The following is a 27,583-nucleotide window of genomic DNA, read 5'->3' on the forward strand; positions in this document are numbered from 1 at the left end:
TAACAAATGAAGACAATCAGGTTTCTCTTATAGCTCATGTTGTTGTATTTCTGCTCTCTCCCTGTTGTCAGTGCCTCCTGTCTTTCTTTATCTCAAAAGACGCTTAAATTAATTCAGCTCACCATCTGCTTACTGAGGTCCTTAATTACACATTTAACTGCGTTTACATATTATTGCCTGACTAACAAAACAGGTGAGAGCAGGCAAGACAGCGGGCGAGCGATCTGCACAGACACAAGCAGGTAGTTGAGAAAGAGAGAGAATGAAATAGAAAAAAGGATTTGCATTGCCTGATTAAAAGACAGCTGAGGGGGAAATGTGGAGAAGGAAGATCCATAGCCAATTTTGCCTCAAAAAGATGGTGCGCTTTGAAGTAGCAGAGCGGGATCCTCCCCTCTGTTTGAATGTGTGGCTTTGTGTGGCATCTTTGATGTTGTCTGAGAGCACGCTGCTGTTCCTATACAAATATAGGAGCTAAAGAGGTTTATAGTCAGGAACATTTGGCCTGTATGTGGTGTCAGTTCAACCAGATAGTATAATGTCTCTGTGTGCCTACATAAACTAGATAATTTGGTCATACTGTATTCAGTGAATATCTGTGCATTATCAGTCACAGTTTCCATTGTAACATTTTATTTGATGACTGGGAATTACTGTTTTACTGCTGTCTGTAAGGATTCCAATGTTACCTGCCATAATTTAGCATGTTGTACAAGCTGTCTGGCAAAAGTTAAATGATGTTCTATATCATGTTCTATAACTCCATCTTTTGTGGTAAAACTACATAACACACAGTACTTGAGTGTTTAATCCTTATTTAACAATCTTTTTCAAATTGTAATGCTTATTTGAGTCCATCTGAGTATTATAAGAATTTGTAAGAGGGGGATGCTGCTCTGTTGACTGCATGTTGGAGATTCTCCTCATTTCTGCTCAGACATCAAGAGGCACACACATACATGTCGATACTACAACTCAAACACACCACTTCACTGTGACATTCTCAGAGACATTATGTTCTTGCAACAAAGATCGAGGCAAATCTATTGGAGACTATTACACCAATGTAATTTCTTTGCCTTGATGACGGGAGCATAAAAAATAGGGAGACACATGTTGCAGAATGGAAGAATAAATATTGCATTGGTCAGTATATATCCAATGTAGTTCGAGAAAAGAGTGAAAAGCAATAGTGTCACTGTGTAATAATACCTATTATAGACATGTTATTCACAATTATTCATTTTAATATGGTCAGGTTCTCCCTACAAACAAATATACTAATTGTTTTTATATGCATTCCAAGCCTACCCATCTGTATCAGTATGACTACCGTACTTGCTTGATATCTTTCAATAAGCGGCTGTGCTATCTCTGTCTGTAAACCCCAGTAAACTGCACTCTTTCTGGTCTGAACAGCTCGACTAATGTCAGCCTCTTCCTCCTCCTCCTTCATGGCAGCAGTGAGATCAATGAGAGTCTCCTGCAGCAGCCCCACTCGGATCACGGTGCTGCCTTCTCCCGGGGCTCCTGTGTGTATCCAGCAAACACAAGCAGGAAATAGAGAGACAATGGGCCTAACCATGCCCATATGAAAACACACACTTCAACACAAGAGCTGTAGGGCCGGGAATCAACGTATTCTGAATGGTATATTGACATAGGAATGGTGAAAAATGTGAATATGCATGTGGCTCTATTAAAAGGAATTGTCTTACACATTTGTTTGAGTGGGTGGGAGTCTGCTCTGTGTGGTGAAATGCTTTGATCTTATGCAATTCTTCAGCACTGGTTCTCGACTGCTTTCATTTTGATTTTTGATTCTTATTTTGAGCTTTCTTTCATCTATAGATAACACACAATGGAATATTCTTAGCAAAGCCTTAAAGTAGTTGTTGTTTGCTGTGTTGTCACTGCTGTGCATTTTTTTTTGGATACTCGCAATGCATAAGGTAAGAAAGGAATAACCTTCAACATCTCCATGGAGACAAGCAGGTGACAACCTCTACACCAGAAAAGTTACACAGTGCACCTTAAAATTTACTTTTTTAAAAATCAGCATGAACAGGAATAGGATTAGGTAATGATAATTTGATGAGTCCAGTTATTTCCTTACATATCAATATCTTCATAGTAAAACAGAACTGACATAACTGACATTCTGCCACACACGCGCACGCATGCATACACACACAAGCACGCACATCCCAACACATACACACACATAAATGCACAAACAGGCTTGCTTAGAGAGCTCAGAGCTGATCCAGTATTCTACACACTCTACACTACTACATCTGCACCCTCCTCTTGAGCCCACCCTTCACTTGCTACTATTATCACAGCAAATGCAGGTCTTCAATATTCACCTCAGCAGCACACGTGTAATTTTAGCTTCAGTAGCCCCACCTGCCTTGTGAGCTCATTTATTCCAAAACACCTCTTTGAATATGATATAAGTGATATCTTGTTATTAGATCCATGCACTGGTTGTAAAATAGGTTTTCAAATGGAGTCCAATCCCATCAGTGTAGGTGAGCAGTAAGAAAAGGTTATTTATGCAGGCAAGGGGGCAGTTAATCACAAGGTAGACTTGGGCCAGTGGGTGGAAGGCAGAATATAAAGAAAACCAACAATGAACATGCAGCATGGCAAACATGAGGAGATTGAAAAAGTACTGCAAAGCTATACTGTATGTGCACTTACTGTGACTCCATTAAAGTTGGTCTCGTTCATTACATCCAGAACTAGTTTCCCCACTTCCCTGTCATCCACTGTGAAGTTATGGAAGTTTTGTCGCTGTTTGATTCTGAGTAGCTCCATGACCCGGGTCAGGGTTTTGGCGATGACCCAGATGCCATCGTACGCAAAGCCATGGAATTTACTGGATTCAACTCCTTTCTGTAATAGTTCTCGATTGTATTCACGCTCATACTCTTTAGGGGTCTACAGAAGAAAAGACACACAAACAACAGCTTTCATTTACAAGAGAACAACTCCATGTTAGAACATGATTTCTACTTTCTTATACTGAGTGAAACTAAAGTTGAGTGAATTTGGCATAGTTTGTATTAAACATGCACTATCTTTTCTGTTTGAAGGTCCACCACTTATTTACATGGAGATTTTATTGCTTTGCCTGGAATCTTCCACAGTTATCTATCTTGCATTTAGTCTGTTACAAGTGCTCAATTATACCTTAAAAAAATCTAAGTTGGTGATGCCTTGTGGCTTGTTCTCAAGGAAATTATAAATGTTATACTGTGAAACATTCTAAACAGCTAAACACTAAACTTCAAATTGTTAAATAAATGTAAATCTTCATCTCAGTTCATCTGTGTGACCTTGAAGTGGTAAGGTTTCTTGTACCTTACAAAATCAGGGTGGCATTGTTCAACTACATTTGGCTGACTATTGTGGGACAATATGTCTTCTTATTCACCTTTACTTCATACGGCTACCACACTCGCTTCGCTTGTTTCTTTTTTTAACCTACAAATGAACTTTCTAGATATGATTTCTGGTTTTATTTTCAGCTCCTCTTGTACTGACCCGGCCTGAGATCCCCTTGATCTGCCGTGCACTGAGTGGCTCAAAGTCCACACTGATATAGCCCTCCATGGCCGCCAGCAGCTTCTTCGTGGTGCAGTTTGTGGAGTTGGCCTGCTCCCACCAGTTTCCTTGGTACCATCCAGGAATTATCCACTGGTACTTACTTCCATACATGTTCAGGTTATAGGCCTTGGATAAAAAGACATAAGAAAATGTTAGTATTTATGTCTAATTTGCAAGAAGTGATTTTAAAATAAGTTGTACTCACACAGCAGAAGACTTTGGATGCCAAGTTCTCATCAAACTGTCCAATTATAATCCTAACATCATTGTCCTGTCAAAACAAACAGAACAAAAAAACATTAAGCTTGTGTAGAATTGTACTGAATATGAGTAAATTGTCAATAACAAAATTCAGTATATGTTTGTAACAGTTTCTCTGCAGCACTCTTTCTGCAGCTCTTTTAAATGACCTTGAAATGTATATTTTTCGATCTTCTATAACAAGATCATTCTTTCTTTCAAGTGATGCTCATCAATAGTAGCAAAACCACATTGGAATTGATTTGCTGTTAGGCCTGCATGATTTTGGAAAACAATAAAAATGTATCTGTTAAGAATGCACATTGTAAACAACTTAGAGAACAACTAACATTTGAGAGAAGACTGAAATAAACTACTGCGGGAACAAGCATTTAAAGATATCTCAGCTGCAAGTCCAAGTATTTGAACTCCAGGTAAAACTAAAATTTTCAATGAAAAAGACACGATTTTTTGTTCTTTACATTCTGGTTGAAATAACTGTAGCTTTTATGATTTGATTTGCAGCAACTCAAACTGTGATTTCGATTAATTTGCGATATACAGTATTGTGCAGCTAAACTTTATTATTTAAGTTATTTCATAAAGTCACTCCCTAGCATGGGGATTCAGAGCACATGGCCTGTTGAGCTGAATAAATAATTCATTATTGCTCGGGTGAAGTGCAGTGTTTGTGGGAGGGAGAATAGATCAAGCTCTAGGCTAACAGTCTGTCATTTACTGTGCACCTCCGTATGTATGTCATCCATAGACATGTGTTTGTATACAGGCAGATGGAGCAGCACTCAAAACAAACAGACAAACCACATACACACACAAAACTGGGCCTGACAGGTATGGACATCGGCTCTGTGAATTTTACACAACGTGGCACATACGATTGCCCCGTCAAAACAAATTAAAGTGAGGAAGAACTTGCAAATGGAATAAATATTTAGCTCATATATAAAAAAAAGACTTGATGTTTCATGCTGTCCCTTGCTGCATGACAATGTGAAAACCTAATGAAAACAGTCCACGAAGTGTTGCTCCTGAGGCCATTTCATGCCATATGTCACATAACGGAGGATCAGAGGGGGCGGCCAGTCACTGTAGTGGGTCCAAACGCTGCAGGCGATGGGGACACAGTGGAACCCAAGTGACAAAACACAGCTAGACTCTGTATTTACAGTATACTGCTGTTGTATGGAAGTAGGGATGTTATGTTAATTCAGTTATTTGATAATTGTTCTTATTTAGGTCACAATATAATTATAAGAAAGTGTATTTTATAAAGTTTCACACACATTAGGTGAATGTTACTGGAGGACAGTGGACAATGTGAATGAATGTAAATGAAGAATTTCACTATAATTGTAACCTATATAGTGATATATATATATGTATATATCTGGTGGCTATAACTAGTCTAAATGTGTTTTATCCTTGTAACTCGATAGTTGGTTATTTCTTGCAATGAAAGATAAATCATAATATCCAACTTGGATGACCTATAATCTCTTAAGACATTAACTGAATAAAAACACTATTATTGAGTTGTTTTCAGAAAAAAAATAAACTAAACCAAAAAAACTATGCCCATAACTTTCTCCCTTTTCCCCTTAATATCAGCATCACCTCTATGTTATGGGACCACATTTTCTAAATATATGTGCCTGTGCATTTCTCTGCTTCAGAGAAGCAGCACCAACTCAGTGAAACCCTAAATTGGACCCGAGACTATGTGAAATATTGTAGTCTGGGGCAAGGCCGTAAGTATAACAGTGTTGTGTTTGCATATGAGCCTGACTGTGCCAGGACAGACACACAAATTATCCTTATTGCTCTGGCTTTTATATTACAATAATCCACAGTGAGAGTTAAGAGGGCCCTGTGCTTTCCACATGACATGGCTGTTTGTAACTATATGAAGAAGATTTATTTGATAATAGCCAGTGTTATATTGTAGCTCCCGTGCACTGGTGATGCTTATTAAGTACAACACTGTAATGATGCTTTTTATGAGCTTGTGAGGCGCATAATTTGAACACAGGGCAATATGTTGCTTCTATTATGAACCCTCTTCTTCATATTTGTACCAATTACTTTTGAAAACTGACAAAGAGAATAAATTATGTGTAAATGTATTAAAGGTCCTATAATACACAAAATTGACTCTTGTGAGCTTTTAATTATGTTACGATGTTGTAACCGCCTCAAAAACATACCTGGATTTGTGTTTTGTTTCATTCACACATGTCTGAGAAATTCTTTTTATTAGTCTGTCTATATCTTCAAACCTCAAAATGCTCTGTTTGTCATGAAGCAGTAGTTTGAGAGTTAACAGCTACCTTTTATCTTTTGCCCAATAGAGACTGGCAATCCCAGGGCTGAAATAATCCAAATGATTCTAGTGAAGGTGTATGGAGTTTAAAAACACAGTGGAGTACATGACATCACCAGGTGGAGCAGAGTGTTTTCTGTTTAATAGAACACCTCAGCCTAAATATGCAGTGTGTGAAACAAAACTCCAGATATGTTTGTCTGGAGAAAACAACATTATATCATAGATCAGAAAACGGTGTAATATGGACCCCCAAATCTTTCTATGTCCAAAAATATCAAATTGCAAAACTGAATATGATGAAATATTAGGTGACTAATGTTAAACAACCAAAATGTTCTTCTTAAAATGTAACCCTTCTTTCTCACATTGGAGGCAAAGAGATTTTGAATGTATAGTAAATTATTAAACAACAATAAATAATAAAATGCACTGGACTTAATTTAGAATGGTAAAATATTTTTGACAGTGCCCTGAAGTGGCAGAAAAGCCCATGAGTAAGTAAAAAGCATTTCCAAAATTGTGCAGCATGTTTCCATAGTAACTTCACAGCCATATTATGGCATATTAAAATCAGAGTGGGGTAAGAGTGTGGCATGTGTGACTTTATATTGAGATAACTTGGAGAAGACAAAGAGTTGCTGAAAAACTGGAAACTTAAATGCAATGAAATTGTGTGCACCCTACAGCAGCTCTGTCAAGGCTGTTTGTAAATTCTAGTTTCGTGAGTGCACTATTTCTGGAGCCCACAGTGACGCCACGATCCCTTCTTGCATAAACTATAAACTGGGCTGTGAATATGAATTTTGAATATATGTCACCCTCACCATTTATAGATGTGGTGAAAAGACAAGGAAATAAACCATCAGTGTCCCCTGCCTGTGCAAATAGTCTGTAAATTGTGATTTAAATATTTACAACAGATCAAGGAGTGATGGTGTTATTTTAGAAGTCAGATTAAAAAATGTTGAGCAGTACAAAATAAAATAACATATATATATATATAAAAAATATAATAATATATGTCCAGAAGAAAAAAGATAGTGACAACGCAAATGTTGGTAGCAATAAAAAGCAAGGTTACCAGACTCTAATGAACAGATACAAAGCTATGGTATAAAATCTATCTTCACATATCAGTTATTATCAGGAATAAAAAAATATCCTTTCAGTATGACAATGGCTTTGAGATTAATGAAAGCATATTATGTTTTTTATATTCTGATCATTGTAAACTGTAAAACTGATCAAGTTAAAAACTCTTTTTTAGTTTTATTGTCAACATTACAGACATACAATTGAACTGCTATCTCCTTATGAAATGGAATACAAGCATAGTGAACAGTCAAATGTGATTCAGACTTACCTTGAGCTTTTTAACATTGACACACGGGTCATTGGAGAAGCTTTCCGTGTCTGCGATCTGAATGTCTGCCTTTTCCAGCTCATTGGTCAGGTCGTTCCTCACCTGAGAGACAAAAACAGAACAAAAAATGCACATGAGCAAACATAATCACCTTGAATAGAAATGACAAGCTTTTATTTTACATTGTACTCTTGGTGAGTTGTGCATATTGCTTAAAGGTAGATTCTAGATCCTCTGAGGTTAAGAATACTTTTCAGCATGTCACACCTTTGCTGTGAAAACTAAAAAGCTGCTGCAGGCCCCATGTGTGTTGGAGGTGACATGTGGCTGTCCAACACCTTCAGAGCTGGTGTCAAAAGGCAATTAATGAACTCTACTCTTAATGAGCCCAAGAAAAAAAATACAGTGTTATTTGTTATTTTCTTGTTTCATAAATGTATATATTATATATATATATATTTTTTTTTTTTATGTTTTCTTATACATCAACATTGTCCTATCTCACAATGTAAAAGCAGTATATGTAGGATATATACCAGAATAAAAAAATGCATGCATTAAAATAAGATAAAAGCCCTTAATAGAATATGATAGACAAATAGAAAATATGCAGTATGTGCAGAACAACATAAGTGTATAAACAAGAGTGTCCCTAATGCTCAACTGTTCAAAGCAAATATGGATTTTACTATTTTACAATTGCAATGGTGCCTACTCACAAAGACAATCTTTTTTTGTGTGTTTTGATTCTAATGCTGATTATCCAATCAGAAAGCAGAATGATCTTTCCACTTTGGGCTGCCAAATCCTATGACTAAAACTACTGTACATTGTATAAATATAAACCTGTGTCTGAAATACTCTCCACCAAAGGCCCAATGATCGCGCTGTTTTAAACTAGTGACTGTACAGACTTTATCACCTAAATATGGAAGACAACTAAGTATCTGCATTTGGGGGCAAACACCTGTTACATAAAGCCGCAAACCCCCAAATCACCTATACAATTCTTCTTACAGGACACGCTCAACCTTATCTCCCTATGATACAAAACCTTCTACCTTCTACATATATAACTTGAAGACCTACTCTATGAAATCCATCCATTTTTGATTTGTCTCTTACTAGCCACAAAACAACCCAACATATAGCTGCCACAGTTCACATTGCTTGTAATGTAATTGCGTACAGCTGTCTTTCTCGCACGTATGGGCATGCATTGAGCGGCCGGGTGGGGTGGGGTGGGGTGGGGGGGTGGGCGAAGGGGGAAGCAGCGTAACTCTGTCTTGCAGCAGGTGCGTGTCTGCTTGATGTATTGATTCGCTGGAATGGCGGGTAATGGGATCAGCGGAGGAAGAGAATAGCGCAGGTATCCCACAGTGATGGTAGGCTGGAGGTGGTTTATCATGCTGCCTCCTCCTCTCACAAACACGATTTATTCCTCGGGCTGCTTGTGGTTTCCGAAAAGCTATTTTATGCCAGACATTTTCACTTGTCATGAAAAGGAGGAGTGCAGGTGTATTGCAGTGGTGATCTATGCCACTTGCCAATGAGCATAACGGTAGCCCTGTTTTATGTGTGTATGTGCTTTGAGAATATTATCTTCCTATTTAGGCCAAATGCTCCTTCAGATCCCCTGCCAAGTTCCTGCATAATGAGTCCCAGCCAGAGGCATTATGGTGTAAAAGCTTCAATAAATAGTTAAGGTGTTGATAGGGTGCAGTTCTTTCCCATAAAATAGCCAACACCAATGCAATGCTAGCAGTCAGCAGAGAAATAAAATCAAACCAGTACTCAACATCTAAATTAAAGTACTAATACCTTAAGGTAGCGTTCAAAGTCAGTATTTGATTACATATTTTCTGCCTACAACTAATACTATCATTTGCCCGCTCTTCTAATCACTCTTGCTCACAAACCAGTCACAATTTGTTCAAAAATAAAATTAATTTTCAGTTTCTTAAAATATAAATACACATGTACAGATATTCATGTAGTATGTGTATGTGCTACAAAAAATACATATAAACATAAATTTGAGATAATTTAAGATAAGATATTGAAGATAATAATGTTTATCTAGGTAGTAGCATCGGCATTAGTAGTAAAAGTAGTAGTAGTAGCAGAAGAAGAAGAAATAGTAGTAATGGTAGCAATATAAACCTCTTCCACAAAGGCCTATAGTAGTGTCTCTACAATTACTTCAGGTAACAATATGAGACAGTTTTATGTAATTGAATTTTTCCCACTTAAAAAATCAATACCAACTGACAATCTCAACTTAATTTCACCTTCACTAAACATTTGCTTGTCAAGTTCTCGTCTTTGGGGCAGCACTAAAATGCTACATCAGTCATTTTTGTATAACACTCCACCAGTGTGAGGTGGAAACATCAAGGCACACGCTCTGGATCAATACAACCAGGTTTTGCTCTTGAGGAACAATTGGCTCAGTGATCTGGACACGCCAGAGCCTTGTACTCTGTTTGGGATGAGTGCTGGTCTATGGTGACCAAGTGTTACAACACTAAAACATAAATATTGAAATATTTTACTGAAGTAAGAATAATGTTACTTCAAGTATTATTTCATGTAAAAGGACAAATTACCCAAGAAATGACTGTTGAAAAAAGTAATTGGGAAAACTTGTGCTCAAGCAAAAGTACCTGTCTGGATAGAACAACTGATTTATAATTTTAAGTTAATTAATTGTCAGGACAAACAAAATGCATAGAATTTGTATTTTCAAAGGATAAACCACAAAAATGAGCAGCTAACAGCTAAAACATATCTTAACAATTTCTTTAAAATCAAGTGAATATAACAGAGTAAATGTAACAGAGTAAATGTAACTGAGCACTACCTACCTCTGGTCATTTCAAAACAATGATAAAACATGAAGTGGCTGGTTTGAAAGGCAGGCATAAGACAAAGAAGAGAGAAGCATTTGAACTGTAGTGCAGTCTCCTGTGGGTCAGAGAGGGAATCCCCAGCAGCAGATGTAGATCAGCTATAATCCCCACAACATATTACATAACCACCCCTACATAGTGTGTAATAGTAACATGTCAGAGAACATAAGTCAGGCATATATGTTTGACACAAAGAGGAATAAATACTTAACATATCAGTATTTTGGTGGTTTTCAGATGGGAGGCAAGAGCCAGATTTCCCTAATGATACATCATTGTACTTTGTAATTAAATATCATAATGGTACATTCATAAATGTTGAACTTGGTAATTTCTATTAGTGACTACACCCTAGAACTCACAGAAATTTCCACAGAAATCTGCTTTTTAACAATATTAATTTTAGCTGCCCCTCATCTGCATTAGCCATTACTGGCCTATAGAATGTTGTGATGACATCTGAAACTCAGCAGTTGGTTCCATCAGTATCAGGGCAAATAGAGGAGAAGATGGGCACACCGGCTCTCATTTCACATTTAAAAAGCAGAGTATTCATAGGGACACCAAGGTTTGTATTCTGCTCAACAGTATTATTAAAAAGGTGCACTATGTAGCAGTTCTGGAGATGGTGATGGGGATGTAATTGCTTTGCCTGGAAAGTTCCACAGTTTTGCATTACACTTATCTCCATGGAGACACGGAAGTGACACTAACAGGGCAAGTTTCAGGTCAGGTCTGTGGAGAGATGAGTCAACTCAGTGTTAGCATGTATGTTTATCAAGATGTTTTGATTGAACATATGTAATTTTAATAAATGCTAGATAGATACATTTAATGCCATACTGTGAAACATTTTAGCCAAAGACATTATCTCTACTGAGACTAGTAGGTGGCATACCCTTCTCCTGCAAAGTTACATAGTCCTCACTGATTATGTTCTTTCTTATCTGAATACCTCTGTGCTTTGTTTTTGTAAATTTCAAATCAGCATGGGACCATAACTCCTCAAATAAAGATAAGTGATCACTGATAGAACAAGATAGAGATTTGCTCAGGCCCATGTTAAAACCCAATGATTTTTGTTGGCAACCTGTCAGTGTTTGTGTTGTGATCAGAAGATTGAGACCTAATCCTGCTGTGAGTTGTGTGTCACCTGACTGACTGATAATGGCCGCCTGCTCCTGTTGAGCCCGGTTTGGTCTAGTTCAATCTCAGTAATGATGATTGCACTGCATGTGTGAGTGTGTGGGTGTGTGCGTGGGGGTGTGTGTGTGAATGTGTGTGTGTGCGTGTGTGTGCGTGTGTGTGTATGTGGACCTTCATCCAAACAAAGCATGACCGCATCATGAACAGAACATATACATAGAACAGGAGCCCCAAACTATTGACCACCCTGCCGCGCTCTGTTCCTTTGTGTATAGGTGTCTGAAAAGTCTAAAAATAGCTGTGACAAGCTTTAGTTTATAGGTCAGCATCCCAGGGGACATTACAGTATGGGAGAATGTGTGAATCCAGACTCAACCAGTCTTACATAACATTAACCTTCCATTCTCCCCGTGGGAGCAAGGCAGAGAGAGAGTAAACACCATTGATATAGATGCTGTGTGACGATGCTGTCAATGAAAGAAACAAATTGTCCAAACATCTATGAACCACTCTGAAATAATCATGCAATTTTGAGATATGGGTTGAATGTTAGAGATGTTTTTTTAAGCACATATTTGCCATAAATGATGTAGCTTAATGCTAAAAAAGCAAGAATTTGCTCTGAGTCTGACAGAAATGAACAGATCCTGAAGTGTGGCAGCCATGTTTGCATATTTGTGAATCAGGATTAGGGACCAATCTGGAGCAGGTTGATTGAATCGGGACGTCCTTCTTCCTGGCGTCCTAAGCCCCTTGGTGCTTTCAGGAAGAGAGAGATAAAGGGATTTGGGCTTTCAGAGACTTCTACACACCTCCGAATCACAACAGCAGACAAGACTGCTCTCAGCAACTGCCGCAACATTGCTGTTAACAATACAATTCTCATATTTTCTATTTCAATGCATCTGACAGAGCTTTAACATCTGTATTTTGAGATAATTGAGAGATTTGTCCCGGAAGAGAATTAACTACAGTCTGTGTAACAATGTTTGCCATTATTAAGAATGCATAAAACTCAGTGAGCTCAGTTTTGGATTTGAATAGGTCATTGTAGATAACTGACCTCAGAGAAGCGCTGCACGTCCTGAGTGAGGGTCCCAACTCGACTCCAGTTGTAGAAGTTGAGGAACTTGACCACAGCTGGGTTGACTGCATTGTCTGATGGTACTGTGCGGAAGAAGTTTGGGTATTTCTTCTTGTCTGCCAGCACAGGGGTTGTGGCCGCAAATGAGAGCTGTGTAAAACAAGAATATGTACAATTAGCAATTGTTAACAAGTGCTCTTTACAGCAGTAGGACAAAACTAATCATAAGATCAGACAAAAAATATGATCAAAGTTTATAGTTTCTTCCAATTGCTTGTGCTCCATGACCACCACACTATAAAATATATACACTAACTAACAAAGTTACCAACCATGGTGGGCAAACCAGGAGGTATTTGTGAATTGCTATTCATTATAATTGGTACCTAAAATGACTGATGTCACATAATCTAAGAATGAGGACAAAACAACCAGTATATGTGTGCTCTCCAGAGCTCACACAGTGACAAAATTTTCACCTAATTTTCACTTTTGTAATTTCTGTGCTAATGGTAATGGCTAGGATTTGCCCTTGTCTCTGTTCAGTGACACATTTTCAACAATGTCACTGATTTCTCTCTAGTGGCTAAATATATGTGATTCAGTTTTAATTATAATATTGTCACTCTGTATAAAACTATATTTTACTATGAAGCCGTCTTGACCACTTGATATTTATGATGACACTTTTAATCTTTGGTTCTAAGGTCTGAAGGGTGCAAATGTTTAGCCTCTCAGAGGCTAGGCTAACAGTGTAGGGGAGGATAATGAAGCACAGTGTCCTATCTGTGTTAATTTAATAAGTGATATGAATCGGTGCAGGGTTAATTACACACTTGCAGAGATTAAGCAGAACTTGTGATTCATGATAGTGATCAGCACCAGGAAATTACAATCCCAAGCAAGACACTAGAGGTGCACTATAGGTGTAATCTAGGGTGACCAAACGTCCATTTTTTCCCGGACATGTCCGTATTTTGTGTCATGTCTGGGGCGTCCGGGTTTTTTTTTTATAAAGTGATGCAAATGTCCGGATTTTCAGTACAGCTCATTAAACTGAGCGTCTCTCGTAGCGTCTGTGACTCAGAAGGAGCGAGACACAAACAGTCGGTCAGTCTGCAACATACCGAAGCACAAATGCCCATTTAACAATGACCTGTACAAGAAATTCTCCATTTTCCGTCCCACTCGGGACAAGTGGGAGGCCATGTGCACAGGTTGGGAGGTGAGAGGACAGTGTCCCTCGTTTATCGTGGGAGTTACGTTCTAAAAATAACCCGCGATAGGTGAAATCCGCGAAGTCGTCAACTTTATATTTTACAATTATTCTATCTGTGTTAAGGCAGTAAAACCCCTCAGCACACACTTTATACATTTTTCTCAGACAGGACAGGTGTAACCCTTTTTACTTCCTTCTTAAAACTTGTTGCTGCTGTCGTCCTTGTGTTATTTTCCTCCTTCTTTATGTAACAAACTGAAGATTCATTTATTCCATAATGGAGCCCAACAGCGCAGAGTCCCGCACGGGTCCATTTTTGGAGTCCCCCAGTACAACACCGCACCCGCGCAGGACAGGACCGCACCTGCCCCTTAACCCGACATTATATCAAACTTTTGCGCTGCCTACGCCACAGACTGAACCAAGACTAAACCAGGACTAACCCAGAACTGATTCCAGGACTGAAGAGAAGGACTAATCCACGACTGAACTAGGACTAAAACAGGACTAAACCAGAACTGAAACAGAACTCACCGTCAGGACGGACTTGGAGGTGACCGCAGGAGAAAGGACCGGCTCAGCTCCGTACCTTACGGAGTTAAACGCGGCAATTGCCCGATCGCGCTTTGCAGACAAACTGCTCAGCGTTTTCTCTCTTAAGTCCAAGATTAGTCCTGGTTTAGACCTGGTTTAGTCCTGACCCACCCGTGTGTAATTACTACCCGCCTGTAATACACGATGTAAAAAATTGCATCCCCCACCAATATTTGTACCTCATGAAACAGCACATATTTGGTGAATAAATGTTCTAAAAAATTATTTGTTTCTATGGAGAACATTTTGCTCGCAAATGTGGGCAGCTTTTTGTGGGCAGCTTTTACTAAACATAACCCACAAGAAAAAAAAAGCACAATCAAATAATGTTCAATTCAGGTCTGTTCCCACTCATGTTTGATATCTCATACTGCTTTCTAATAAAGACAAAATACAATATTCTGTAGTTTTGTACCAATGCATGATCATCACCCAGTACATCCTTCTATAGTTGTCTTCTTGCTCCTCACACTTTCACAAACACTTGCTTTCGAAATACTATAGATTTCTAAGAAGAGCCAGTGATTTTCTCACCGTCCCCCTCATGACTAGCCTGAGGATATGGTCAAAATGAAGAAAACACAATAGCTGTGGTGTGCACTTTAACTCAAATTAAAAGGCTGCAGAGTATTGCACCAGGCTGTCCGATTGGAGAAGAGCTGCAGGGAAAATAACATAATTGGTTGATTTCACAGTGTCATGAGCATACGCCAGCCGCAACCTTTTGTTATTACTGCTTCATAAGGTCAGCTAAAAGTTGGTGATAAAACATGAAAACACAGGCTGCTACTACTAGGCATGTATTATTTTCCGATTAAATTTTACATTTAACAATAGTGCACTGTTTGAACCAGGCTTCACTTTGTGTGGCTATTGTATCAATGTCACAAGAGTCCAATATAAATGTCAAAGGAGCATCAAGTAATCCATTTTTAATTCCTTTAGTCCTGTGAAAGAAATTTGGTCGAGCAGTGAGCCGTGTGGATGGGCATTAGATTGTTTCCTCCAACAGGATCAATAACATCTATGAAAATCAGTGACATCCATAATCACTTCAGTTGAGATTTGACTACTTTTTACTACTGCTATTGTTTAAACTGTGAAAATGGATTTAGTATTTTATAATCTGATAATGTCATATTCTTTGACAGGAGGCACCAATTACCCTATGCATTACGTTTCATTTTCAAAAGTAATAATCAGAATATTATTTACAAAAGATACACTAGAAAGTTGTGGTCAGTCGGTGTGAATGGACAGAGCTGACCAAGATGAATGTACATGCAATAGATAAAGAGAATGCATAGAACAGACTAGTCTTTTCTAACAGTGAAGAGGCTTTTTCAAAGAAAGGAGCAGAAATAGTGTGTGATATCACACATCTGAGAGTAGAGGCTTATGTAAGAGGGGTTTAAAGAGGGCCGACCCAAATAGGATGGAGAGGCCTGCACATGTGCACACACACTGATCAGGTTTAGACACAGCTTCACTCTCACTAACAAACAGCTGCAGGAACTGCTACTCAAATCTACCCCAATCACCCGCGTCTCTCTAATACGCTAACCTCCATGACTCACCAACTGCTCTGGTCAAAGAACCTGGGGACAAAAGACACAATAGCACAGTTTAGTCATTCAATACTCCCTATGTCTAAATGAGATACAGCTAATGGTAGACTTGAGTAAATTTTTATTTGCATATGCAAGAAACATTGGAGATGTAAATACAAAATTTAAAAAACTCAATGCAGGAGAGAGTGAGAAGACCATCAGGTCTTATAAGACCACCTCCCCTAAAACATGGCAGGCATGAGCAGGCAAGTCTATTTGTTACCGTAGTTCAAAGACATTAGACTGGTGTGACTCTCACAAACACATTCATACACCAAAGCAGTATCAACATAAAGCACTGGATTTATACAGCACCTTTCAAGACACTCAAAGTACTTTACATTGTATTAGTCAACCAATCGATGATGTAAACTACTAATGTAGGCTACCAACCTGTGCCATCAGCCCCCCCAACCACCACCAATCACTCACTCTTTCACTGCTAAGCAAGGAGGCTGAAGTGTCTTGCCAAAGGATACAGCAACAGTTTCCACTATAGAGTCAGTGCTGTCCTTTTGTGGCACCCAGTATTCCAGTACTAACCAGATCCAATCCTACTCAGCAGCAAAGATCATATGAGATTGAACATTTTTTTAGTAAGTACTGCTCATGGAAACAACAACATCAATATGAGCATAGGATTCTTAAAAACTTTAAATTAGACATCCATTACATGTGATGTTGAAACTGAGCTCAGCAACAAATAATGCCTTGGTACATTCTGTCTACTCTGTGTTAAAGAACCCAGTCAGCCCTTCAATAACAACACTTTGCAAATGTGGCCTTATTTACATACTGTATTTGGTATTATTTGTCAGGAATTGGGAATCAATAGTGCATAAATTAAAAGTAACAGCGTGGCCAACATTTCCAAGCACAGCAGTTTGTACAAAAATAAGGATGCAAAGGAGTGCCTAATCGCTGTGACAGATCTAATGCCATCGATTGGTTCTAGGCGCAAACGTCTGCTTGGCCTTTGAATAATGAAGTGGGTACGAAGATGTCGGATAAATAAACACAAGCTTGTATTTTATGTGCGACAGTTAAAGCAGATGCAGTTTGTTGACTAAGATTTGAGGGAAAAGCAGGTCGGAATTTACTCAGTTGCTACAGCAACATGGTTTTGAAGATGACCTGGTTCCCAGTTAAGTTTTACTTTTGGTCTAATTACCTCTTCCCCTCCTGCTGTCTTTGGGAACCATGTGATACTTATTTAGAAAGACAGCCACAGTTCATAGCAAACACATCATTAGAGGAAACTCAGAGCTGGAGTTTGGAAGGGGCAATTATTCTGATCAATGGCCAATTATCTGCAGCTTTATGCCCTGTGTTGGTAATATAGTCAGATTTGATCATGGTGGTGAAAGGTCTATCCAAAATCATATAAATATAACTGTCCATCATATTATAATATTAACTACTAATTAATCGATCAAGGCAAACATTTTATCTACTGCTTCTGATTCACAAAGTCAAGTGATACAGAGGAGGCCTCTGTGATATCAACAGAATGTGAGGATGCGGTCACAAGGGGCAAACATGATGAATACATCTACGGCAAACACGCTGTTTTGATGAATGGGATGTTTCCTGATTCTGGAAAATTAATTGGTATCATCCCAATATAACCCCAAAGTGAGGAGCTTCAGGGCTGCAGTCCAAAGTAATAAAAAACAATTACAAACCACAAGGGATATAGTTCTGAGCAACTTCAAACAACCATCCCACCCATGCCTATTATATGACCATCTATGGTGCTCAGCCCCAGGACCCCGTGCGGAGTAATGGCAAGGTAATAGTGGAGCTGTTGATCAGGAAGCGCCGAGGTGGTCCCGGGCCTTATTCAATATTCAGTAGAGACATTTGGAGCGCCGTTGGGAGTGCCCAGCTGGAGAGAGGCAGACCCCACACGGACACATCCAGGTCTCATTAATACAGATGTGAGAGAAAGAGAGAGAGAAAGAGAGAAAGAGAGAGAGAGAGAGAAGGGGGGTGGAGGGGTATAGTGGGCTGGAGCCAGTGGTCCCAGTCCCATAGTCCCAGTCTTGTTGGAATGTAAAGAATGTTCTATAGGAATAACTAGAGCTGCACGTTTTCTCTTGTGGGCGAGCACTATTACAATGCAGTATTGATGTCTCTCCCCAGTGCTTTGAGTGCTAAATCTATGACCAGATCAGAGATAACTACAAAAGAAAAAATATATACTTTTAAATTATAATGGCAATAACTTCAGCACTTCTTTTTTTGCATATTTAATTAAACAAGGGAAAACTGGACAGACATCTAATTGCATATTATAATAAAATTTAAAGGAAAATGCTTTATTATTAAGCATTAAAGGTGCATTATGTAACTTTTGTTGAGAGTCAATCAAATGCTTTGGAAGAGTTCATCAAATGCTATGGGCAACCATGCTCACAGTCAGAATAGAATAAAACAATCGAATTTTTGAGCTATAAAACCATCTGTAATTGTAAAAATGTAAGGTAGACCTGTTTAATGTAATACAGTGGAGTATTCCAGGCAGAGCACTGACATTTCCATAGAAATAAGGAGGTGACAAACTCCCAATCAAAATGTTACCTAGTGCACCTTCAATAATAACTGTCATCCCTTCAGTTTTTGTAGATAGGACTGTAATATGTATGCAACCACATAGTCTTTTTAACTTATTAATTATTGACTCTCGTTGATCAGCACAGTGCATGCTAAAGAGCATACATGAATTACTCACAAGACATGAAGTATGTGGGTATGTGTAGCTAATATGAACAAAAAGGACAAGAAAAATATACAATATAGAAAATGAAAATCCTACTTAGTCCATGTATAAATGTTTTGAAATCCTATAGTACCACTGCTAGATTGGCCTGTGCAAGCAATGGTACGTGCCGTGCAGCAGAATGAATGCAGAGGCTTTCATCCTGAAAGCTCAGGTATTTCAAACCAGCAAGCAGCACGGACATCTCAGAGAATCACGCAACGCTCCTCTAGAGCTTAGTCTGCACCTAGGCCTGTAAAACGCCATCTCCCAGACAAGTGTGGAGGCACCAGACAAGATGTGCCTAAGAAGAGACAGATAAACATGGAGGAGATGGGGCTCAGAGAGGGAGATGTAGGAGACAGCCAACCAAGGGCATGTAAGGATTCATAACATACTCACAAAAATGTTAACATTCACAACATTAGATCATATTTTATCACATTTTTGAGAATGAGAATCAGAAAAGGTTTATGGTCATTGTCTAGGAATGTGCTTTGATAATTTAGTGCAACTTATAAGTGAATAATAGTAATATAATAATAAAATATAAAGTAAAACTGCAAATATGGTATATAAAACTCCAGTGCCATTATTTTCTACTGTATTGTTTGTTTGAGTCACTTCTACATTCTGTTAAAATCATGAAGGCTATGGAATCAGATGATAGATTCTATGGTCAGACAATAGACTCTATGGTCTGATTCCATATCCTTCATGATTTTTCCTTCATTCCATGATTCTTCATGATTCCATGATTTTTCACATTTTTTCATGCTCTATGCATGCTCTATACAGCATAGCATAGCATGTCCTTTACCTGAGATAAATAATAGTTTGGTGCCTTGATTGTTGATTCTGAGAAAATTCAAGCAATTTCTTAGTTTTTTATGTTGTTTTTTCTCTGATTTTTCTGTGTAAGAAGCCATGTTTATTTTTGACTCAAACGGTTCTCTGAATGGTTAATCCGCCCTTTCAATCATGCCCTCTGAAATCAGGGAAACGCTATACAGCTCCAGATCCACTAGTATTTGTAAAGTTTTGTTAAAGCGTGTAGTTTAGGCTGGCCAGATAACTGTTTTGTTGCAGATGACTGTGGGCTAAGACCTTGGCATCAATACATGTGTGAAAGTAAGGTCCAGAAGTCAGAAGTAATGAATAAAAATGTCATATAATGTAACCTGTTGTTTTCTACAGACAGAAATCCCATCTGCTGTAACTCCCTGTGCTGTTCATATGTCAAATGGGACATGAAGGCAGATCAATAAGTGTCAGATGTCAGTAATGTGCATGAGCTGGGACATGACATAGGCTTATACCACTATTCTTCATGAAAGTCACTGTCACCGCATCCTGGAGAGATGGAGAGCAGCACCACAGATGCACTTATACAACTAACAGCATCAAAGAAAGTATCTGGTATTGATCCAGGTCAGTTGGAGAGTGTGCGAGGTATTGACAGGAGAGGATGCTATGAGAGAAGAGAGGAGAATGCCCACTTAAACAGCCAAGTGAGTTTTTCTAAGCTAAAAGTAAAAGTTTGTTGTCACAGGTAGGAGCTCTGCAAAGAAACATCATCTTGTTTCATAATAAATAGGTCACTGACTGCTTAGAGTTTTCCACAGCATAGCATTGCCCATGCTATATATTTGGTGACACCACCAGGCCAAGTCAAATATGTGGAGAGGTGACCCTGCTTACAGTAAGAGCATGATTTTCAAGTATCTTTGAGTAATAAAAAAACATACTGAAATGAATACACTTTGTTCTATTTTATGCAAACTGGAGTATGCCTAATAGTTTATTACAGTATAGTATAGTATAGTATAGTATAGTATAGTATATAGTATGTTAATATTCTTCTATTATATTGTTAGGGATGCACCAATTGTGCAAGTGTGTTATGCAACTGTAATTTATCCTTCACATAACTAGCACAGTACAACTTGTATGTAAGTTCAAATACTATGAGACATTCTATACCATAATTAGCCTGTAATTACATACAGTTATAGGTCCAACCAGGGTACTTGCTTAACTTATATCATTAAAGTTATCCAGGTAATTATTGATACCAGTATTGTTGCATCCCTAATAATTGCTGAACTATACAGGTAATTAAATCTAATAATCCGGAAACAAATCAAACCCAGACTAATGACAACTACTTCTGCTAATAAGCAGATATTTTGACTGACATTCAGCTGGACCTCAGATGAGTGCAGCTGCACCTTGAGTCTTGTGAAAAAAGCTATGGCTCTATGGCTATTCTATTTATAAATGGAGATTTGATACCATAACCTGAAATCTTACTGTGCGGCCTGTTGCTGCCACTTGGCTGCCTATGAATGATTAATGAGCAGATGCTGAACTGTAGAGACCATTATTGTATTCCTCCCTCTCCCCCTCTCTCTCTCCCTCTCTCTTTCTCTCCCTCTCTCTGTCTCTCTCTATCCCTGCCCTTTCTCTTTTTCCCTCTCTCCTCTCTCTCTTTCACACACACCCATTCCTTTGGGGAGGAAGGATAACATTCGTGAGCTGGTATTTTAATCTCTGCTTATTTGGACATCCTATTGCTTACACACAGAAACGGCTGATAAGTTATTTACAGTGAAAGAAAAAGTAGTTGGATATAAAGAAAGAAGCAGAAATCATCAGTCCTTCTTCCGTAAGGTTATAAAATGAGACTTTTTGCACATGAGATGCAAATAGATTATAGATAAGCAGTGCAGGGAAGCCCACACACCCCAAGCGCACAGACCATTCATGTTGTGAGTGGGCAGGCTCAACTAACTAGAGCCAGTCTGCTTTTACAAATTACTATGCTTTTAAGTTAGCAGACACTGAACATGTCTTCACATATTCTAGAAAATGTATTTATTGTCCATATGAACAGCATTTTATCTGATCCAGTCTTTCATATGTGACTTTTTACCCTCGCTTTCTCAATTAAATAGTTAATAAGGGGCCATAATAAATAAAGCATGAGCCCACTGAGCAGACACACCTTATAGGAGACAGAGAGAAGGAAAAGAAAAACACAACTTAAAAGCCAACAAATGCAGTTAATAACCTTAGTTGCACCTGCCATTTTCATCCAGTGGTACTTAGGCTCTTGATTATTCCCTTGTTTATTTAAATGTTCTTGTTAACTTTTCCAAGGGCCCTTTAAGCATACCCAATTGTACTAGTTCCTCAACTTCCACAACATCTATAACAGAAACACGTTTCTTTTTATTTCCTTCAGAAGGAGTCCTTGTTTTGTAATATAGAAAGCTGTAGAGACACTAACATACTGTAGGTCACAGGCTGCAGACAGTGGTGGGGCATTGATCACACACTTTCATTTGGCAACAAAGGGGTGCAAATTGCTGAGATATTGACTGGAAATCATGGTCTGTCACAGAGACCAACCTGAACCACCTCAGTTAGGCCATTACATGCTGTGTCCAATCTGCTTGCTCTGATTGGTCAGCTGTTCTGGTGAACACTTTCCCACTACAACTATAGCCCTGGGCAACAGTTAATGAAGAGCTTCCAAAAACTGGGAGCATGTGCCAGATGCCTGGTGGCATTGGCCTGTGGACGTGAACAGAAAAGGGAAAAGAAGCAGCTCCCAGAAGCAGCTCTAATTAAAGACACTGGATTCAGCACGACTCCTCGGGTTTTATCAGGACCATCAGTCCTAGAGTAGTAGTCAAACTGTCAAATATGAGACAAATACATTCCACTCTACAGCACTGCCTCTGCCCCCTAAGGATGTTTGGTTTTCTTATTGGTTGATAAGGTGACTAATCTTTTCTATCCTCAGTGCTATTATTTTGTGTTTTAAATTCTATAAGTTGATGTATTTACACAGATTGTTCACAATCCTTGAAACATTTTTTTATTTCTACAGTATTTCTGTCACATTTATGCAGCTGTTTATGTCCAAGACAAATTTCACTTCAGGGGACAACAAAGTTTATCTTTTCCAGTTTGTAATTTGAAATGAACTTACATACACTATGCAGATGCTTTCAGAAGAAGCGGATCTGTAAATACATTAATACAATTCAAACTAACATGACCACTTGTTCACACTACAAACCCAGAGACTTCTCCGCTGTCAGACTGCATCAGAACCTTTTTGGGTATTCACTGAGTACATTAGTGCACGTGCCTTAGGGGAAGTCCCACTTGATGTTTTTTTTTTCCCCCCCAAAGAAATGGGAGAGAATAACAGATTCCTCTCCACTGCTCAGCAGCCATCCATTCCTCTGGCAACTACTCTAGTCAGGACACCTCTTTGCTATGCAAAGTGAATTGTTTATTTTCTGATGGTTTTGCTCTCCTTGTGCAGCCCCGTGGCTAAAGGCAGACTGAATGAAAGTCCTTTTTGTAACCCTAACAAAAGTCAGTCATTAAAAGCAGCAGTCAGTCATACATATGGTTGATTTATGATCACAAGGTAAAAGGGCTTGTGTCTCTGAGAGAGGTCCTTTGTGGTGTATCTGGCCTTTATTAAAACAACTTAAGAACATGACATCAACACAACATGCATAATATCAATGCTCCAACTTGCTGTCACTCCACACCAAGACCTGTGCACCTCCTTACTCACAATCCACTACCCACAACAATATTTCATATACCATGGACTAAAAACCGACAAGACCACATCAAACTACAAAAATAAATAAAGAAAAAAGTGTATATCTTATAATGGTTATAAATAATGTAAAATATGATATGATTTTCAAATGTTTATGATCACTGAAGGAGCTCTAACCTTGTACACAATATGCGCACATAGTAGCTAAGCCTCCATTACCACTAGTAAAGACAGAGCTTATGGGCTTGCATGCTGAATGTCGGATGAAGGTGAAGACATGAGGTGGTCGTCTTCCCTATAACACCAACATAGCATCGCATTTCAAAGCTCCATAAACACAATCTAATGTGAGTTGAGCCCTGAAGGTAAAGGCGACTGCTCATGTCTATGTCTAAGCATGATTGTATAGAGCCATATGATGCTGGGCTGTAGACGTGTCTGTCATGTCAATGCTGTTCTCACACTCAGCATGCTGCATGGATATCTGCAACTCATCTCCAAGACACAGCCTCCTCCAAGGTCCCTCAATGTGAGAGGGTCCATTATCTTTGTGCATTCTCAACTATGTCAAATGGGTTTGAAACATAAACTTTTAACCATATAATAACAGTATTCCTTCATCATTAGCTTACTCATAGTTGAATTTCAGTTGCAGTAATTTTGCATTGTCCTGGATGCAGGGGCTAGAGTGCTATACCCTCTGCTACTCTGTACATACTTGCAATGATCCAAAAAGGTCAAACTACAGGTCATATATGTACAGTTAAGAAATGTTACATAAAAAACACAACAGGAGGACTGCTGTTTGTGATCAGTATTGCTATATGTATATCATAGTCTGAGACTAAATAATAGAAAGGTTTTTATAGTTAGGCAATATGGTCTGTAACACACAACTACAATTCTCATCTAAAAGAAATTGTGGAATTATTTTTTATGATCATTTTTGGATTTCAAAGCCATCTGTATTCTCGGGTTCACTTCACTATACTTCATATTTGTCAGAAATGCCCTTGAGTTACTGCTTTATGGTCTAATATTGGTATAATACATAACAGGTGCCAAACATTTACAGGTATCCAGTTTGGTTGCTATAAATGTAGGTCTTGAATAAAAGACACCTTAAACAGCAGTGTATGCTGCTAGTCTCAAGTGGTCTTGCGATAGATTCACACATGTCAAATCTGATTCAAAGATATCTGTAAAATGCATCCACTATTGAGCTGTAGTCTTTGTGCTTGTGGTAAGATTGATAATTGATTGCATCAGGGAGGGTATCGGGGAGAAATTTATATGTTAGATTGTAGGTGAACTGCTTAATATTGTGAAGCTGGAACTGCACTCTATGTACCCCATGTACACAGGAGACAGAGCTCAGAGCATGGACACTATGGGAAAATTAATTACTTGCTTGAGTCAATTGGATTTCAATTACTCATTGAATACTGACTATGGAACTGCTTCAGCCTTGAAAAGTACTACATGACTGCAGATCTGGGAAGTTATTTGAGCAAACTATACTTTCGATATAAGTTCAATATAAATCTTTAAAGATACTAAGTGATAACATCTGCAGTGATCCACTCCATTGACTAGTGAGAAAGAAGAGCTCTGGATCTTACTATGGCCGTAACACAAAGCCTCTTCAGGTCTAAAGAAACCTGTCTCCTATCTTTCAGAACTTTCTTTTACTCTCCCTCACTTTTCAATTTCCAGACGCCTGCAGGGGCCAAATGGCGAGTTGAAAGAGGACAGTAAATGTTTAAAAGTCTATCTCCTGAGCTGTGTCTGTGACATGGCTGAGGTCTGAGGAGAGGTGGCCGGAAACATGAAAGACCCCAGAGCACCATGACACTGGCCAGTCACTCTATTTGACTTCACTGTAACCAACACAAGTGACAAAAATAAATATTTGTTTATGAAATCCAAAAGCAGATCACAATTATTCAAGAATCTATTTATCTGATTAGTAATAGTTTTATGTTAAAGGTGTACTGTGTAACATTTCTGGAGGAGAATTCACCTGCTTTTCTTTTTGGAACTGTTATTGCTTTACCAGGAAAATAACATAGCCAAGTTATATGTCAGATCTGTGGAGAGGTGGTTTTAATTGTTTTTGCAGTAAAAACACAGGTAATTTTCCCCTGATGTTGAGGCAGTCGTGTGTTCCTGGGTTGACTTCTTACCCCATAATTAGAACAATTAGGCTGATTAGTCCCACTGTTGTCTGTGGTGGGAACAGGGAATGCCACTGCAGTGTCTGGAATCAAGGCTCACATCTGCAGCAGAAAACAGGATCACTGCCATCACACCCAATCACTATAACTGTTCTCTATCTCGATACATTGTTCTTACTTTGCTCTGTGAAAGCTTAGCAAAAGTCCATTGAATTATAAAGCTTGTTTATTATTTTATTATTGACATTCAAAAGTAATGATAGGATAACAATGCATAAAGCATTTTCACACATTTGTACACATTCATACTTTAGGAGTACTTACTAACATTTTTGGCATTCACAAAACTTTTTATTAACTGAAAATGTTCTTCTGACAGAACAAATCCTACAATCAGTCAATAGCAAAAGAAGTATACAACAAAATAAAAAAACAAAAATCTTTTAACAGACTTCTGTTGTAACAGGCTGCTGTTGTGCAGTGGTAGCCTCAGCCCCATAGTGCACCCATATGGGCCACTCTGGACTCAAATCCCCCGTCCCCAACATTTTCCATTACTTTACAGAGACTCGTAAAACACGAGATAAATGAGTAAAGCCCTTGCTTATTTCAATATGCCGGTGACTTAAATACCTTCACTGAATGTGTTCAACCTGTAATACTGCAGTTGTCTGTAGACAAGCTGACTTCCTTGTTCACTCTTTTCCTCATGTTTTCACATGTAATAGTGCCAAGTCCAGACTGACTATATATGGAAATTTAGAGCACATTTCCTGGTAAATACATATTAACTTCTAGCTTTCATTTAAGAAGACATTTAGCTGCTTATGAACACGTCGTGAATCTATAGCAGAATTCTCTCTCTTCTTAAAGGGGAAGTTATAGACAAAACATTCAGGAATGACGCCCAATGTTTCCATGCTTACAAATTTGTTATTGGTAGGCATTGTAAGCCACTTTTGAGGAGAGATCCAATGAATTAAGTTATTTTTCAGACAGAAACTCATAGATTCTAGTGTTTAAATGTATGAATTACTGTATTACATTTAGGACCTCATAATTTACAGTCCTGACTGAAGATATACATTGCACAGCAGAATGACCATTGATGTTGAAAATGTCAGCAATATTATTATTAGTAGTAGTAGTCTGAAATGTGTGGCAAATTCTGGCTTCTGAAGAGTAACTGTGCAAGTGGGAAGCTGAAGAGAAGAAGAAAGTGCCCATGGTTACTTTCAATTATGTCCTTATCCATATTTAATGTTGTTTATTGGAGCTAAAGGTCATCCGCGCTGTGTTTACGTGTGCTTCCGAACACAGAGGGAGGCTGCCGGCGCCCCACCGCTATTGGCGCTACTGTCTCTTTAAAAATGCACGTCGCTCCACCACAGGAAATGCTGACCCCCGTAGGTGTTCACCTATTGAGCAGCAAATATCAGGTAACAGCCAATGAGATTCCACAGCTCATGATCATTAACTTCCTGCTCATTCAGCTACAAGGAGCAGCAATATCTGTGCCATTTCACCAACCAAGAAGTGAGAGCAGACTGAGGTGTAGGGATAAGGTGCTACTCCACCTATATACCATGTACCCTATGATACAACAATGCCATTTTCAAATGAGAATCTTACAACTAGACCACCGTGCCAATACTCACACCTGCAAAAAAAGAAATTTAAATGATATTATTGTAAGAGTTAAGTGAATGATTGTTTGCATGTCTCTCATTCAGACTTGTGACTATGGCCACTGCCCCATAACTCATAGCTCATAAAATTAAGAGTGAATCAAATGTCAAAACAGTGTTGTGGTCAATTAGACACTTTTTTTTTCAGGCGCTAAAAGTGAAGGGCAAATGCTTTTGCATGTAGACAGAGGCAGCACTCAGCAGAGCTAACACCCAGTGTATTTAATACCCCAGGG

At 38.6% G+C, this 27,583-nt stretch overlaps 1 protein-coding gene across 1 annotated transcript in view; it reads right to left on the reverse strand.

The window, feature by feature from the left end:
• The window catches only part of gabbr2 (gamma-aminobutyric acid (GABA) B receptor, 2), a 98,595-nt gene that overhangs the window by 40,093 nt on the left and 30,919 nt on the right, over positions 1 to 27,583 (reverse strand). Inside the window, exons 3-7 of the mRNA XM_020932900.1 lie at positions 12,684 to 12,854; positions 7,563 to 7,664; positions 3,821 to 3,886; positions 3,553 to 3,741; positions 2,707 to 2,946 (exon numbers count right to left, since the gene is read on the reverse strand). Coding sequence (XP_020788559.1) covers positions 2,707 to 2,946; positions 3,553 to 3,741; positions 3,821 to 3,886; positions 7,563 to 7,664; positions 12,684 to 12,854 — 768 coding nt within the window. The remainder of the gene's footprint in view (positions 1 to 2,706; positions 2,947 to 3,552; positions 3,742 to 3,820; positions 3,887 to 7,562; positions 7,665 to 12,683; positions 12,855 to 27,583) is intronic.

This window comes from Boleophthalmus pectinirostris, unplaced genomic scaffold, assembly GCF_026225935.1.
Source record: "Boleophthalmus pectinirostris isolate CB_2022bp ecotype Guang Dong unplaced genomic scaffold, ASM2622593v1 HiC_scaffold_21, whole genome shotgun sequence".
Taxonomy (NCBI): Eukaryota; Metazoa; Chordata; class Actinopteri; order Gobiiformes; family Gobiidae; genus Boleophthalmus; species Boleophthalmus pectinirostris.